General features: G+C 34.6%; 1 protein-coding gene and 1 non-coding gene across 2 annotated transcripts in view; one reads left to right on the top strand and one right to left on the bottom strand.

Annotated features, from left to right (window-relative positions):
- The window catches only part of RB1 (RB transcriptional corepressor 1), a 176,090-nt gene that overhangs the window by 51,859 nt on the left and 107,600 nt on the right, over positions 1 to 16,631 (top strand). Inside the window, exons 4-6 of the mRNA XM_039218016.1 lie at positions 1,887 to 2,006; positions 10,511 to 10,549; positions 12,294 to 12,361. Coding sequence (XP_039073947.1) covers positions 1,887 to 2,006; positions 10,511 to 10,549; positions 12,294 to 12,361 — 227 coding nt within the window. The remainder of the gene's footprint in view (positions 1 to 1,886; positions 2,007 to 10,510; positions 10,550 to 12,293; positions 12,362 to 16,631) is intronic.
- Positions 11,890 to 12,084, bottom strand: LOC120220845. The gene has a single exon (XR_005525672.1). It is a non-coding gene; the product is annotated as a U2 spliceosomal RNA (small nuclear RNA).

Below are 16,631 nucleotides of genomic sequence, written 5' to 3'. Positions count from 1 at the left end.
CTGAGCCAAAGTCAGATGCTTAACCAACTGAGCCACCCAGGCACCCCAAGACCCCTGCTTCTTAAATGTACTTTGATAAAGGACTTTTTTTCTTCAGTATATCTTAGACTGACATTTAAAAATACATAATATCAATTAATTACCAAAAAAATGAAATAAAAACCTTACAGCAACCACAAGCCCAGATTTTTAATTATTATATTTAGCAGGCATAACATTAGTGTTAAATTGCCATAAAAGTTTTTATATGTTTACTCTCAATTTAATTGTGGACAGATAACAAACCAGTATCAATTCATGGAGCCCTGCTTTAGAATAGTTATTTAAGGATCTGTGTTTTAATTATGGCTTTTTATGCCATATTTAAAGTACCTCCCTGTAGCCTTCCCTTCTCTTCCCTTCATAAGAGGGCTACAGAAGGAATACTCAATTAAGTTTCCTAGTAACAGTTCAGTTTCCATGGTGCTCCATACTGGAGCTGAGAATGGTTCTTGAATAAATGATATTCTGAGATTGATTTCTTTTTCCCCCTCTGGAGGTATCTATACATTTACTTCTTCTTTTTTCTCCTGAGCAGAATCATGATTATTTACTTCATATTATTTCTCCTTCTTTATTTGTTCCACATAGCTTGTCATGGCTGCCCCAGGCCTTCTATATCATGAGGATTTTAATAACCTTCTTTTGGGTTCTTTGCCCTCTGCTAATAATCTGAAGTTTTGATTTTGACAGTTCTCAGCATAAATGTCTGAGTGGTTCAGTCCATTTAGGAAGGAAACCTATAACTCATTAGTTGCTAGACAGCTTATGGGTGGGTCTGGTGACTACCCTTTAGTTCACTTAGCTTTATTTGGTATAATTCCTTAGGCAAGCTTGATTAGAAATGAGCATGTGAGGTGCAGTTGATGATTGCTGTTTTTAGTGCCCTATTTGTCATCGGTGAAAAATGTATTAATATTTCACATAGATGAATTTTTTATAGGAAACAAAAATTATTTTAAGAGATTATTTAAATAACTTAAACATTTTAATCAGTTTTTCTTTTCCCTTCCCCAACAATTCAATCCCAAAACCAATAAGGGGGGGTGTGAAGAAAGTAGATATGTGCATCTGTGATAGGGGAGAGCCATGGGGTCTCAGAAGGATGTTAGAGACCAAATGGGATGAGGAGGGCCTTCACATGGGTGTGGTTGTGGGTGGGGGTTATGATCTGGGCTGCTTGGTGTGCAGTGTCAGAGACCAAGCAGGGTGAGTAGACAGCCATTGTAGGGAGTCATGGCACCACATGTGAGGTGAGGGCAGTCTTGGGAGGGGAGTCAGAAGTCTACTAGGGTGAAGAAGATGGAGGGGTGAGGGCAGTCTTGGTTGGGGAGTCAGTCTGAGCAGGAGAGGAGAGTGCTCATATGGGAGAGGGGATAGCTTTGGAGATGGAAGATAGTTACATACAGGGGGATTGACAAAATGAGTAAATAAAGATAAGTAGATCCCAGGTTTCTCACTGTGAAAGAAGAGTTATAAATATGGAAAGGGAAACACTGAAATGAACCATGTGGTTTTATGTTGGAATTAGATAAATAGATGTGAACTTATGATTTTCTAAATATATGGTTAGGTATGGAAATAAATATGTATATGTCTTCATAACCCTTTTTTTTTGGTATAAATGTAGACATAGGTATACAGATACAGGGGTATAAGTTGAAGCTAGTTGATTTTTACTTTTCAAATTCTAGTAAAATGCAAAAAGTAATTCCTTCCAAAGAATATAATAGCGATTTGGTGTAGAGCTAGTAAACTTTTGAAGTGAAATGTCTATGCTTTGTAAATGAAATAAAATATTTTTTTTTTCAGTTACAGATTCACTTTTTTCTGTTATTTTCTTTTAGTGTATACAAATTCTTTGATTTACTAAAAGAAGTTGATACAAGTACCAAAGTTGATAATGCTGTGTCAAGACTGTCAAAGAAGTATAACGTATTGTGTGCACTCTACAGCAAATTGGAAAGGTAAAGTAGAAATACTATTAGGATTATCCCCCAGTTTTTCATGTTACTGTTGATGATTAGATTCCATCTGGGAACTCTGTTTAGTAATGCTACTGGATATTCCCCCTTAGATTTGTCCCCTTTGCTATTAGGTTGGTGGGGTTTTTTGTTTGTTTGTTTGTTTTTTGGTTCTTCGCTTTCTTTTATATTCAGTTATACATATTCTGAATGTTTCCTCTAAAACTGTATTATGGTCCTTCATATTTCTCATTTGCTTTAACAAACTCTAAGCTTAGTTCCCACTTTACTTTTCTCTGCCGGAAGACTTCTAGTTCACAATGCAAGAGTGACCTTTAAATTTAAACTTCTTCCTAATGGTGTTCTTTAGTTTAGAAGGAGAAGACACGTAGTAGAAGGTGTACCTGACCGATACTGCCAAGCTATGATTTGTATTCTCAGTGGTGGTTTAGAAGACTTTTCATTACTCTTCAACTGGGAGAAAGATGAAATTCAGATAAAGTTGGGTTGAGTTTTTACTACATTTTTCATCTAGGTCCCCACTGCCATTGGGTACAATGCGAAATCTGGCATGTGCCTGTTACTGTGTCCATTTAAGGGGCTCATTTCTCTAAGGTAAAAATATATGAAAGTTAATATTTTAGGTAAATAGTAGTAAAGGAAGAGGGGAAAAAGAGGCATATCCTTAAGTATTCTGGGGAGAAGGAGTATGGATATAGAGCTGGAAAGAAGCATCTTCTCAGAAGGATGCATCTATTTTCCCTTTCCTTCTTTTTGGTTTGTATGTCACTAAAACTTCAAAAGTGAGAGAATAAGACAGGTGGAGAGAAAACTCAGGATTGGCTTAGGGCTGTTGAAGGAATTTCTCTTGCTCCTAATTTTTAATTGTAATATGATAGCATTAGCCATCATTATTTTCCTTTTTCTTTAGTAAAGCTCTTTTCTCAGTAAAAAAGGTGTTTTTATTATAATAAAAATTAATTTTCAAGGAATATAGACTAAAGTACTTGAAAAACACAGAAGAGCATAAAAAAGAAAATATGAATCACCCCAAGTTTTAATATTGGAGATAATAAATTTTCATATTTAGAATGTTTCTCTCTCTTGGATATTGTTTTATATAGGGCACATTATACTGTATATATAATTATTTTCTTTTTTAACCAGGTGGGATTTTTCTAAATGCTTTTCCATCCCTTAAAATTGTTCACAGCCTTTTTACTCATATCTTGAAGCTTATCATAAGAATAAGGATAAGCTTAAATACAAAACTTAGTGATTTTTATTGCAGTATTATTTAAACCACAAAAAACTGGAAATACTTTATTTCTGCATGACTGAAATAAATAGTAAAATATCATTAGTATTGTCTAAACACTAAATATAAATGCAAAATAAAATTTGAGGAATAATATAGGGAAATTGCTTTTAATGTTAAATAAATATAAAATAGAATTTGATGAAGAATAATAACAACATGGGAAAAATGCTTCTGATGTTAATAAAGCAGGATATACTGTGGTTACAATAGTTACAGGAGGAAGAATCTTAGGCACTAATGCATTGAATAAAGACTGGAAAAGAAATACCAAAGTGTTAACCAAAATTTTGTATGAGTAATTTACATTTGTTGTTGTTCTTTTTTTAAATGTGTTTTATTTATTTTTAATTTTTTTAATGTTTTATTTATTTTGGAGAGAGAGAGAGACAGCGTGAGCAGGGGAGGGTCAGAGAGATAGGGAGGTACAGAAACTGAAACAGGCTCCAGGCTCTGAGCTAGCTGTCAGCACAGAGCCCGACGTGGGGCTCGAACTCACGAACCACAAGATCATGACCTGAGCCGAAGTCAGATGCTTAACCAACTGAGCCACCAAGGCGCCCCTATCTGTCTGTTTGTCTGTCTATCTGTTTTTGAGAGAGCTCAAGTGAGGGAAGGGCAAAGAGAATGGGTAGGAGGATCCAAAGTGGGCTCTGTGCTGACCGTTGAGAGTCTGATGCTGGGCTTGAACCCACGAACCATGAGATTATGACCTGGGCTGAAGTCGGACTCTTAACCAGCCAAGCCACCACGTACCCCAGAGTAACTTACATTTTTAAAGAGGATATGTCACCAATATAATTAAGTGAAAACTTCTCTAAGCCAATATTTAAGTAAAATATTTTCTGTAAAGAATAGCACCTCAAAATCTATAATTATCCGGTAATTACTAGACAATAGAATTTTAGTGAGAATGATTTCAAATGCAGTCCTGATTTTTTTCCTGCTATAAAATTTTAATTAGATACTTCTAGGTTTTTTGTTCTGCTGTCTGAGATCAGAAATCTACTTAAATATTTATTTCTGTTTTACCTTTTAACCCTATATACTTTCTAGTGATACATTTTATTTATGATTCTTGTGGGAAAGTTAGGAAAGAAAGTTAGAAGAAAAAGAAAGTTGAATATTACATGGATAATTCTGAAGTACTTGGGTTCTTCCTACCTCCATGTCTTATGTTTTTCCTTTAGGCCTATGTAAACACTAGCTATTTCAGGTTAGTTAACAGGGCACAAGATCAGAATTCCCAAAAATTTTTCCCTAAAACAGTACTTTGGTATGATGCTCTCCCAAAAAAACGAGGCTCCAGTAGGGCTTAATGTTGAAGAGAATGGAATCTTTTGAGTCAGCCAGATTTGTGTGCTACTTTGGGCTCCAACATGTACTGTGTGGTATTGGACAAGCGAGTTATCTAACTTAAGTGCTTAGTTTTGTAATGTGTAAACTGAGTTGATAAAAAACCTATCCTCTTAGGTTTTTTAATGTACTAAAGGAGATAATGCAGACAGTGCTGAGTCCAATGCCAACAAAAAACTTTGCACAGAGGTTTTTTGTTATTGTTTTTTTTTTTTCCGTTAAGTAAGTTCTGTGTCCAATATGCAGCTTGAACTCATGACCCCCAGAGCAAGAGCCACATGCTCAGTTGATGGTCAGTCAGGTGCGTCTCTACAAATATTTAAAAAAAAATTTTTAAATGTTTAGTTTTAAGAGAGAGGGAGGGAGAGAGGGAGAGGAGGAGAGAGAGAGAAAGAGAGAGCACGTGTGCACGCGTGCACGAGTCGGGGAGGGGCAGAGAGAGGAAGACACAGAATCTGAAGCAGGTTTCCAGGCTCTGAGCTATCAGCACAGAGCCCAACACATGGACCACAAGATCATGACCTGAGCCAAAGTTGGATGCTTAACCAACTGAGCCATCTAGACGCCTTTCCATGAATATTTTTCAAACAAAAAAATATTTCTGACCCAATTTGGGAAATTATATATACTATATCCCTCCTTAAAGAGTCATACACTGGCAACTCAGGATTCTTAAAAGTCCTATATAATAAAATATGTTGAAACTGTTTTTGAGTTCATCATTTCCTAAATTTATTAGGCTACTAATATTTGTTTATATGTATTTAACATCAATCAGACTCTTCTAGAAATAGTGTTTTGTAGAATATACTTTAAGAATCTTTAGCTGTCAGCTTATTTTATTGCAAATAAATTAAGGAACTATAAGCATTAAGAAAGTTGATCTTAGTATTCAGTTACATGTTAGATGCTGGCAATACAAAATCTTTGACACTATGATTATCAAGCTTATAGTAAATAAATTATATTTTTTAATAAAAATAAGTGCAGTAATGCATATGATCTCTTGAAGAGGATTTTATATGAGAAGTAGAAATTATATAGTGGGCAAAATATTTTGTATGTTCAAGGGTGACGAGGGTAATTACAGGGTGCTTTTGATCAAGTAAAACGTATAAAACACAGTGTCTGAAAATGCTGAAGGATAAATTCACCAAGCAAAATGTGTAGGAGTGGGACTGAGCTTCACAGGCAGAGGGATTCACATGTATACAAAGATAAAGCAGTAGCATTATGTACTTCAATTTTGCTGATGGCTGAAAGGTAGGAAGAGTTCAGACTGATTGTGAGCTTGGACTTTGCCTTGCAGGGGATGGCATTGAATGATTGTTGAGCTGGGAATGGCAGATTTGGCCTTAAAAGATCACTTGGGCCTTTGTAAAAGGGATTTAGAATTTTTATGAACTAGTTATATGAGATAAGTGGATTGTCAGGGTTTTTTTTCTATCTTATTTGTTATCTTTTTCTGAAGAGAAATTAGGAAAATTAACTGTGGTATCAAAGCCTGTTCATTTCAGAGCAGACTGTGTACATCTGTATGCTAATATATGTGACAATATGATTTTTTTTAAACTTTAAAAAAGCTAAACACATCTAAGTATGAATATTAGTTTAGCCATTTACTGGCTGTGTGAGTTAGGAAAAGTTACTTAACTTCTCTAAACCTCAATTTCAATCTAAAATCTAGCCAGTAATACTTTCCTTACAAGGTAATTGTGAGAATTAAATAAAACAATATTACTGGTTAGCTCACTTTCCAGCACATATTAAGTGTATAATAAATGGTAGCTTTTCAAGTCGTTAGCTTCATTAATGCTGTCATAGAGGAATATAATAATGTAAGCCATGCATTTTAAATATTTTAGTAGCTACGTGACAAAAAATAAAAAGAAACAAGTGAAATTAATTTTAACATTTTATTCAACCTATATATTTCAAAATACCTCATTTCAACATGTATAATTCACACAAAAATTTGTGCCTAAATGTTCATAGCAACCTTATCATAATAGCCAAAAAGTGGATTATTTTATTGTTCGGCCGTAAATGGGAATGGAGTACTTTTAGATACTACAGCATGGATGAACCTTGAAAACATTAAGCTAAGTGAAAGAAGCCAGACACAAAAGACCGTATATTCCATTATATGAAATGTCCAAATGGGCATATCCATACAGACAGAATGTAAATTAGTGATTGCCAAGGAATGAGGAGTACTGCTAATAGACATGGGGTTTATTTGGGGAGTGATGGAAATATTCTGGAATTAATGGTGAAGGTTGCAAAACAAAGTGAGTATACTAAAATTACTGAATTTATATACTTTAAAATTGTAAATTTTATCCTATATGAGTTATATTTTAATGAGAAAACATGAAACCAGTATAAAAGTTAATAATGAAATATTTCACATTCTTTCTCTCATACTAAATAATTTTGAATACTTTGGTGTGTAATTTACATTTACATCACAACTTCGTTTGCACTAGCCACATTTCAGGTGTTCAGTAGCTTGCTATAAGTGCTTGTGGCTACCATATTAGCATAGATTTATATTGAATGCAGTTATCTTTTACTGTATGATAACATTTTATTTTGAGTTACATTAAGTTACAATTTAAACAATGTATTAGACATTAAAAATCTTTGCTATAATTAGAAAAATTCCTTCCTTGGTACTGCTTTTTATTATAAGATGGTAATTTTCTCTGTATACATTTTTTTATTTAGATTTTTTTTGTGACTGGCTTCTTAGCATATTTTCATGGATTATCCATGTTGTAGCATGTTTCAGTCTTTGTTACTATTTACTATGGAGTCATATTCCACTGTATGGCTTTACCACATTTTATTTATCAGTTTAAAGACATTTGTGTTATGTGTCTTGTAAAGTAGTTGAAAGCATAGAGAATAGCAAGTGTATATTTATAGAGTTTGTTACATTGTTTTATTAAACCATTTCTTTTTCTCTTCATTTGTTCCTGTGGATTTGGTTTACCATCTAGGGTCATTTGTTTACCCCAACACAGCTTTGATCCCACCCACCTCTTTTGTGCAAATACATTACATTTCTATATGTTATAGGCCCCAGAATACAATTATATACATCGTATGTTGTATAGTTGCTTCACATCAGTTATGAGAAGAAAGAAAAAATATGCAACTATACCATCTTTTATAACACAATTTTACAGTGCTTTACACCTTTTCCAGTGCTTTGTTTTTTTATGTGGATATGAATTATTGTCTTTGGTTACATGTTTTTAGCTTGAAGAACTTCTTGTATTTCTTGTGAGAAATATTTAGTATTTAGTATTTCTAGTGAGTCTGCTATCAACAAATTCTCTATTATTGTTTGGTAATGTCTATTTTATTTTCACTCTTGACAATTTTGCTGGATATGATTCTTGGTTAAGTTTTTTTTCTTTTCTCACTTTGAATATGTAATCTTAACTGCCTTCTGATCTTCATCGTTTCATGAGGAGTCAGCTGTTAATGTTATTGGGTTCCTTTCTACATGCTGTATCATTTTCTCTTGCTGTTTCTTGTTTTTCTCTTTTTTAACACTTCTGCTGTGATACAGCTGGGTATGGGATTCCTTTACATTCATCCTGCTTGGAGTTTGTGTTTTGGATGTGTAAATTAATGTTTTTTTCATCAGATTCAGGAAGCCTTCAGCTATTTCTTTAAATATTTTTTTCTGCTATCTCTCCACCCACTTCTGATACTCCCATTACACATGTATTAGTTCTTTTTTGTTGTTTCACATTTTTTGAGCCCCTTTTTCTTCTTTTTCTCCCCTCTTTGTTCTTCAGACAGCATAATCTCTTTTGACCTATCTTCAAGTTTAGTGTTTGTTCCTTATGCCAGCTCAGATCTACTGTTGAGCCTATCTAGTGAATTTTTCATTTTGGTGGTTGTACTTCTCCACTCAAATTTCCATTTGGTTCTTTTAAAATAATGTCTCTTTATTGATAGTCTCTATTGGATGAGACAGTATCAGAATGCCTTTCTTTGTCAACATTTTAAGTCTGACATCTGGGCTTTCTTGAATGCAATCTGTTGCCTGCTTTTTGCCAATGTAGAGTTCACACTTTCCTACTTCTTTGCATATTTCTTTTATTCTTGAAAACTGAACATTTTGGTAACACTGTGGTAACTCTAGGTACTGATTCTCCTTTCTTGTGTGGCTTTTCTCTTGTCATTCTTTATTTGTTTAGTGGCCTAGCTGTGTTATTTCAGTGAAGTATATTTGTCCCACTGTGTGCAGCCTTTGATATTGCTCTTCATTGTAGCCATTGGGCATGTGCACAGTCACTCTGAGGTGAGTCATTTTCAAGAGGTTCTCTTTGACAGCCTTTTTTTCCTCTGATCTCTCTGGTTAAGTTAACCGCTTTGTTGATATACCTACCTGTTACCTTCTACTAATTGCTGAGTGATTATTTTGCTGTTTTTGACAATGTCTGGGTCTCGAATTGTTTCACAGCATGATCTGATTAAATTGGCTCTCTTAGCAGGAATAGTCTTTGAGGTCAGCCTTGAGGCTTGTGTTTTTTCCAGGAGACCTCTTCTTAGCTCTTTCTTTCCCTGGTTCTCTCCTGAGTGGTCTAGAATTTAGCTCTTTGCTTTCATAGAATTGCTAGCCTCCTCTTACATGCTCACCACCAAAATTTCCATTGTTTTCCTTGGCATTTAGCCTTGAAATTCCCCACACTGTGTTCCAAATGAAGTTAATTCCTTCGGAGTGAGCTTCAGAACTCTTATTCTTAAGACTTGCCTCTCTCCTCGGCATCATTTCTGTGCCACTGGTCAGAATGGGAACAGTGTCCCTCTTCTGTTAGAGTGTCATTTCCTACTTTAAGAGTAGGGCACTGAGAAAAGTTGGTAGCCCTTTGTCTTCTCAGATTGCCTTTCATATCTGGAACCTGTGTACTGTGAACTAAGTGGGGTAAAAGAAGTCAGTGCCCCCAATATTCTTGATCTGCTGTGCCTGGAATAGAACTTTTGCCCTATGAGTGGTGCCTAAGTAGAGGAAGGGAGCTCCAGACCTACCAGCTTCTCTTGCCTGGGATAGACTTTCTGCAATACAAGGCTGGGGGTTATTAGAAATTTTGGTCACCTTCCTTTCCCAGAGTGAGAGTCAGGCTAGGAGCCTCAGAGAGAGGGAGTCCTGGGTCTTGGCTGTACCTGCTCAGTGTAGAGCTTTATGATGCTGACCTAGAGAGGAGAAGGAAGTGAGTTTTGCTTTGAATTCCACAGTCTATTTTTGTTCTTACCAAGAGTTAGTAGATTTTCATAAAGAAATGCTTCCTTTTTTGCTGTATGCCCTTAGGAGAACTTCCAGAGACTTTAAATGATTTTTAAAATAATTTCAACCAGTTATAGTTACTACACTGGGGAGCAGGTCTGTGGAGATTTTTCCTCCATCACTGTCCTAAACAAACAGGTTTTATAGTACTTTTAAGTTGAGTTACTTTAGTGAGACTAATAGTTAAATAAGCTTTTATGACCTGATCTGGGATTCTAAATAGATCAAGATTTAATTGCAGAATATATTCTGAGTTATAAATGCACATATTGAGTCCAGTCCCTTTGTAGTTAAGTATTAATACTGATGTGTAAAATGTCATGTATTGACAAAATTTACTAACATTTGTAATGTTGTACTTTTTTGTCTTTTAAATGTACATTTCTGAGAAAAAAAGAAAAATAAAATGTATACTTTGGATATAAGGTGAATAAAGCATGATAAAATTGATTCCTAAATTATGAAAAAAATTTAAAAGTAACTTTTTAAAAAGCTATAATGGTAATAATAATTTTTTCCTTTTAGGACATGTGAACATATATATTTGACACAACCTGGCAGTTTGTAAGTATTTCAGAGCATGTTATTTTTATCTTCTTGTTTAATTTTTAAAATATTTTTAGAGTTTATTTCTTATTTTGAGAGAGACAGTGTGAGTAGGGGAGGAGCATAGAGAGAAGGAGAGAGAAAGAATCCCAAGCAGGCTCTGCACTGTCAACACAGAGCCCAGTGTGGGGGTTGAACTCATAAACCATGAGATCATGACCTGAGCTGAAATCAAGATTTGGACACCACTGAGCCACCTAGGTGCCCCTGTCTTTTTTTTTTTTTTAATATAGTTTTTCTGGAATAATCCCAAACATGTTGATAATGTCAGGGTTAGTTTGATTGATTATAGCATGCTACTTCATAAATTAAGGTCATAGATTTAAACTCTGTGCCGATTACTTACCTTCTTACAAAGAAAATGGTATGAAATATGTGCCCTTTACCAAGGTGAACTAATTGGGTGAAAGTTCATTCAGTGCAACATATCACCAGCTCAGGGAAAATACATATTCACTGGCTAAATCTTTTTTGAGGGTCCATTATAAACACTTTATTAACTTTATTAAGACTAAGAGCATAGTTTTTTTCTAAGAGTAAATGTGAAAGTGTATATTAAAAATTTCAAATTATCTTTTGAAATGTGTAGTACATACTCCCAACAGCATACCCATGTAAGAGCTCTAGAGATTTTCTTTGGAAATGGAATGAGTAGTATATGAGATTTTCTGCCTCACTGAATTAGTGGTCTTGAAGATGTAAAGGGAAATTATATGTTTATTAATTATATTAATCTATTCCAATTGTTAATACTAGTAAGTTATCAAAGCATAGTGTTAAATTGGCAAACTAGAGTCACCCAAATCTTTCTTTTTCTGCTTAAGTGTTGATTTTAATTAGAAAACAAAGAGCAAGAAAGTATTAAGTAATTGGAAACCATGTACATCATAGAATACCACTTCTTGTGCATAGTTTTAGACTAGAATTGAAATATTAAATATTTCCTTTACAAAATGTATTCTGTATATTTTTTTTACATGGGCTAAATATAAATAACCTGGTAAAATATAATATAAATATAATATATATATTTTTATATATTATATATATATTTAAATATATATAATTTATATAATAAATATAAAAAACCTGGTAAATATAATAACCTGGTAAAAACAACTAAATTGAGACAAATTGAGTTAATGTGTAAATTGTGCATTTAAAGTGGATTGTATTCTCTTACGCAGTCAACTTAGGCCTGTAATTTAAACTGATAAGGGGGCGCCTGGGTGGCTTAGTCGGTTAAGCGTCCGACTTTCGCTTAGGTCATGATCTCACGGTTCATGGGTTCGAGCCCCGCATCGGGCTCTGTGCTGACTGCCAGCTCAGAGCCTGGGGCCTGTTTCAGTCTGTGACGCCCTCTCTCTCTGACCCTCCCCTGCTCACGCTGTCTCTCTCTTTCTCCTAGAAATAAATTAAAAAAACAAAACAAAACATTAAACTGATAAGAACAGATACTACACCTGATCTTAGCCAAAAGGCCTAGAAGTGATAGGCCTGTAATTTAAAAAGAAGGAAGGGGTGCCTGAGTGTCTCAGTCACTCCACACTTGTGAAGCCTGCTTAGTATTCTCCTTCTCTGCATCTCTCTACCCACCCCTTGTGTGTGCATACTCTCTCAAAATGATTAAATAAAAGGAAAAGAGAAATAGTTGGAAGACTGTCAGAGTAAAATTTTTTTCTGCTTTCTATTTGTATACTAGGATATCTACTGAAATAAACTCTCTGTCGGTGCTGAAAGCTTCTTGGATCACATTTTTACTAGCTAAAGGTAAAGTCACTATTTTTGTTACCTGTTATTGTTTCAAATGCAGTAATCGATAATTCTTTTAGCCTAGGCTCAAAGTTTTTTATTCAGTTTAATGTTATTCCCTTCACCCTCTCCCCAATTCTCTGTGTAGCTTGTTAACTCTTAGCAAGTTCTTGTAATTATGGTACTGGAAATGACTTTGGAAATGTCTCATTTCATTTGTTTCTAATACACTTTTATCCTCTCCCCCCCCCTTTTTTAAAGAATAATGTTACTGTTTTTTTAAGAACAATACATATTTATGATAAAGAATTGAAATAATATAGCAGATGCAAAGAAAAATGTAGAAAAATTACCCAAAACCTACCAAAAATAATTATCATTAAAATTACACTGTCATTCCAGATATATTTTTGTGAATAGAATTGATTAAAAAAAGATGTGTGAATTCACAAACAAATCTAATTTTTTTAGAAAAATAGGATCATATTATAGTGCAACATACACACATAAAAATTAATTTTACTCAGATTTACAGAAGAAAATAAGAGAATGGAAGGAATTGCTTAAATTTAGATGTTTGGTCATTTAAGCAGTTTTATTTCCTAAAACATTTCTCTAAGATTGTAAAAAAGCATTATTAAAAAATTAAGGTTATAATCTTTATTTTACTTTGTGTTTTGATTTAAAGATGTTAATCTGTTTGAAGGAAAAAAACCGCTAATATTACCACTTTTCCTGTTACCTCCCCATTCCCCACTTTCAGATTTTCTGTTTTTCTTATTATATTATCAAAGATAATGTTATAACATTTATATTCTGTTCTATAATTATAATTATTTAGTCTCACTTCTATATTTTGGTGTATTCTAAGTTTATTGTCACTCCTCTGTTACAGTTTCTCCATTTCTGATTTCTTTATTTTGATTCATCCTTAGCTTGCTGGATTTTACCAAGAAGCAGTTTTTTTAAAAAGGCTTTTTGGCATCATATTCCCTGTGTGTGTTATGTTTGTGAGTCATGTCCATAGTCTTTATACTTGAAGGACCACTTGGATGTCTATCCTGTTTTTGTGTCATACTTGTTTTCCTCAGGACACTGTTTTCTGGCATTGAACATTGCTGTTGAGAAATTGGAGGCTAGCTTAATTTCTGCCCCCTTATTTACTTTCTGAATACTTGATTTTTTTTTTAAAATTTGAGGTTCAATACCTTAACTAGAATATCTCTTGTTTTTTATTATTCTGTATTAGTTTTTTTTGTAACACTATATCTGTTTATAAACTGAAGGTCTTCTCTTTATTTCACAGAAATCTTAACATATTACATTTTTTTACGTTTATTTATTTATTTTGAGAGAGAGAGAAAAAGCACAAGTTGGGGAGGGGTATGGAGAGAGAGAATCCCAACTTGGGGCTCAAACTCACGAACCATGAGACCATGACCCGAGCTGAAATCAAGAGTCAGTTACCCAACCAACTGAGCCACTCAGGCTCCCTTAACACACTATATTTTTAAATATTATTCTATTCAGTTAGGTGCTATACTATTCTGTTTCAGGAACTTAAATGTTTTCTGTTGGATCATTTTTGTCATCCATAAGTATCTTTTCTCACATTATTCTGATCCTTGGTCTTTTATGGATTAACTGTTTTTTCTCAAGCCTTTCTTCTGTTTTGAGCTAAACTCTGTTTGTAATGGAGTTATTTGGTCCTCAGTTTTTTTCTTAGCTTTTCTAGCTCCTTATTTTTATATAGCTTGTGCTTTTTATTCCTTAGTGAAAAGAGTCATAGGGCATTTCTTCTGATATATTATCTTCTAGATTGAGTTCTCTGGGGTTTTTTTTCCCTTCTTACATTGTGATTCTGTTTTTTTCTTTTTTCTTTTCTGTAGTATGTTTGCATAATTGCTGTGCTTCTCATGCTTTCCTCTACCCCATGTTACTAGGACTTTACGTGGGCAGCCCTGACCTGATGTTCTACTTTCTCTGATGTGGTTGGTGTGTGATGTTCTGTGTTCTCTGATGTAGTGTGAATACATCTCTTTTCACTCACTTTGCATCTTTGGCTCACTGTGTTCCCCAAAGAGCTATAATATGAGTACAGCCTTTTTATTATACTTTTAGTAGGAGGTGGGGGAAAAAGTGGAGAATTTATCTGGAATGGTATGAGTCTTTTTTGTTGTGAGATTCTTGTTAGAATGAACTCTCTGAAATAGAACACTTATAGTGATAATTACATCCTGCTTCCATAACAGGATTGTGTTGGGATTCAGATTGGCCCCCAGTTCACCATAGTATACTGGAGTCTCTGTGCTTATCAGAGTTTCCTATCATTTACTTCCTCTCTTGTACCCTTCTCTCATCAGCAATTTCTATGCCCTCCAAGTAAGAGGAGGAAAAGATGAGGATACTCTTGAGTCAGTATCTCTTAAATTTGGTGTTGGTACTGACACTTAGCCAGTACATGTTTTCCTTTTATTTTATTGGATATTGGAGGAGAATTCTTTGATGTGACTTCACTTTACTATTTTATTTATTTTATTCATTCATTCATGTATGTATGTATGTTTATTTTGGAGAGAGAAAGAAAGAATGAGAATGAGTTGGGGACGGGCAGAGAGAGAGAGAGAGAGAGAGTGAGAGAGAGAGAGAGAGAGAGAGAGAGAGAGAGACAAAGAATTTGAAGCAGGCTCCAGGCTCCGAGCTCTCAGCCTGACATGGGACTCAAACTCACGAATTGTGAGATCATGACCTGAACCATAATTGGATGCTTAACCGACTTAGCCACCCAGGCACCACTTTACTATTTTAAACTGCAGATCCTTGATATCATTCTTTACTTCTATGGTATTTATTAATAACTTCTAAATATATTACAAACATACGTTTGCACTATACCTGTGGATCTGAAAAACCTGCCTGATGCAGGGTTACCTGTTTTCTTACATAGTTTCTATACCTTTAGTATTTGTTGGGATTATTAACGATTTAACAGTCAGATACCAAGAAGATAGAAGGTGAGCCAAATTAAACATATCTTTTTAAAAAATTTTTTTTCAATGTTTAATTATTTTTGAGAGAGAGAGAGACAGAGTGCAGTGGGAGAAGGGAAGAGTGAGATGGAGACACAGAATCTGAAGCAGGCTCAAGTTCTGAGCTGTCAGCACAGAGCCTGATGCACGGCTTGAACCCATGAACCGAGAGATCATGACCTGAGCTGAAGTGAGATGCTTAACTAACTGAGCCACTCATGTGCCCCTAAACTTTTCTTTTAAAAATAATGTACAACATAGAGCCACAAGCAAATATATCGTATCTATATTTGATCATGATTTGCATAGCTACACTATTTTCTTAAGTATTTATTTCCTCACGGCTCTCTTGTTGTGTATTTACTGTATTAACTTTTTAAGATTTTGTGCTAAGTAATTACTTTATGGATGACATTATATGCTACTTTTGTTATTAATGGCTTTGGTTATTGTAATATTTTAGAATGAGGTCAAAATTGAAAATAAATGAGGCTTCATAAATAAATAGAACTAAAGATTTCTATATATTATACTTCAGAAGTATATTCAGAAGTAATAAATTCTATAGCTCTTGCCAAAAATTAAGAAAAGCAAAAACAAGGGGTGCCTGAGTGGCTCAGCCATCTGACTTTTGCTCAAGTCATAATCTCACGGTTTATGGGTTCAAGCCCTGTTTTGGTCCCTGTACTGACAGCTCAGAGCCTGGAGCCTGCTTCAAATTCTGTGTCTTCCTCTCTCTGTCTCTGCCCCTTCCGCACTGTGCACATGCACATGAACTCTCAAAAATGAATAAACATTAAAAGAAATACAAAAGGAAAACAAAATGAATTTATTAAAAAAATTTTTTAAGGTTTTTTATTTTTGAGACAGCATGAGTGTAGGAGGGGCAAAGAGAGCGGGAGACACAGAATCCGAAGCAGGCTTCAGTCTCTCAGCTGTCAGCACAGAGCCCAACCTAGGGCTCGAATCCACAAACGATCAGATCATGATCTGAGCCAAGTTGAACATTTAACCAACTGAGCCACATAGGTGCCCCCAAAACAAAATGAAATTTATTTATTTATTTTTATTTTATTTTTCTACAAATAGTTTATTGTCAAATTAGTTTCCACGTAAAACTCAGTGCTCATCCCCACAAGTGTCCTTCTCCATGCCCATCCCTCCTCCCCCCCACATCCATCAGTCCTCAGTTTCTCAGCATTCAAGAGTCTCTCCTGGTTTGCCTCTCTCCCTTTCCCCCACCATTTCCGCCCTTCTTC

The sequence above is a fragment of the Hyaena hyaena genome, unplaced genomic scaffold (assembly GCF_003009895.1).
Source record: "Hyaena hyaena isolate Hyena2069 unplaced genomic scaffold, ASM300989v1 scaffold_728, whole genome shotgun sequence".
Taxonomy (NCBI): domain Eukaryota; kingdom Metazoa; phylum Chordata; class Mammalia; order Carnivora; family Hyaenidae; genus Hyaena; species Hyaena hyaena.
The sequence above is the reverse complement of the archived record's forward strand: the minus strand, read 5'-3'. Positions and strand labels throughout refer to the sequence as shown.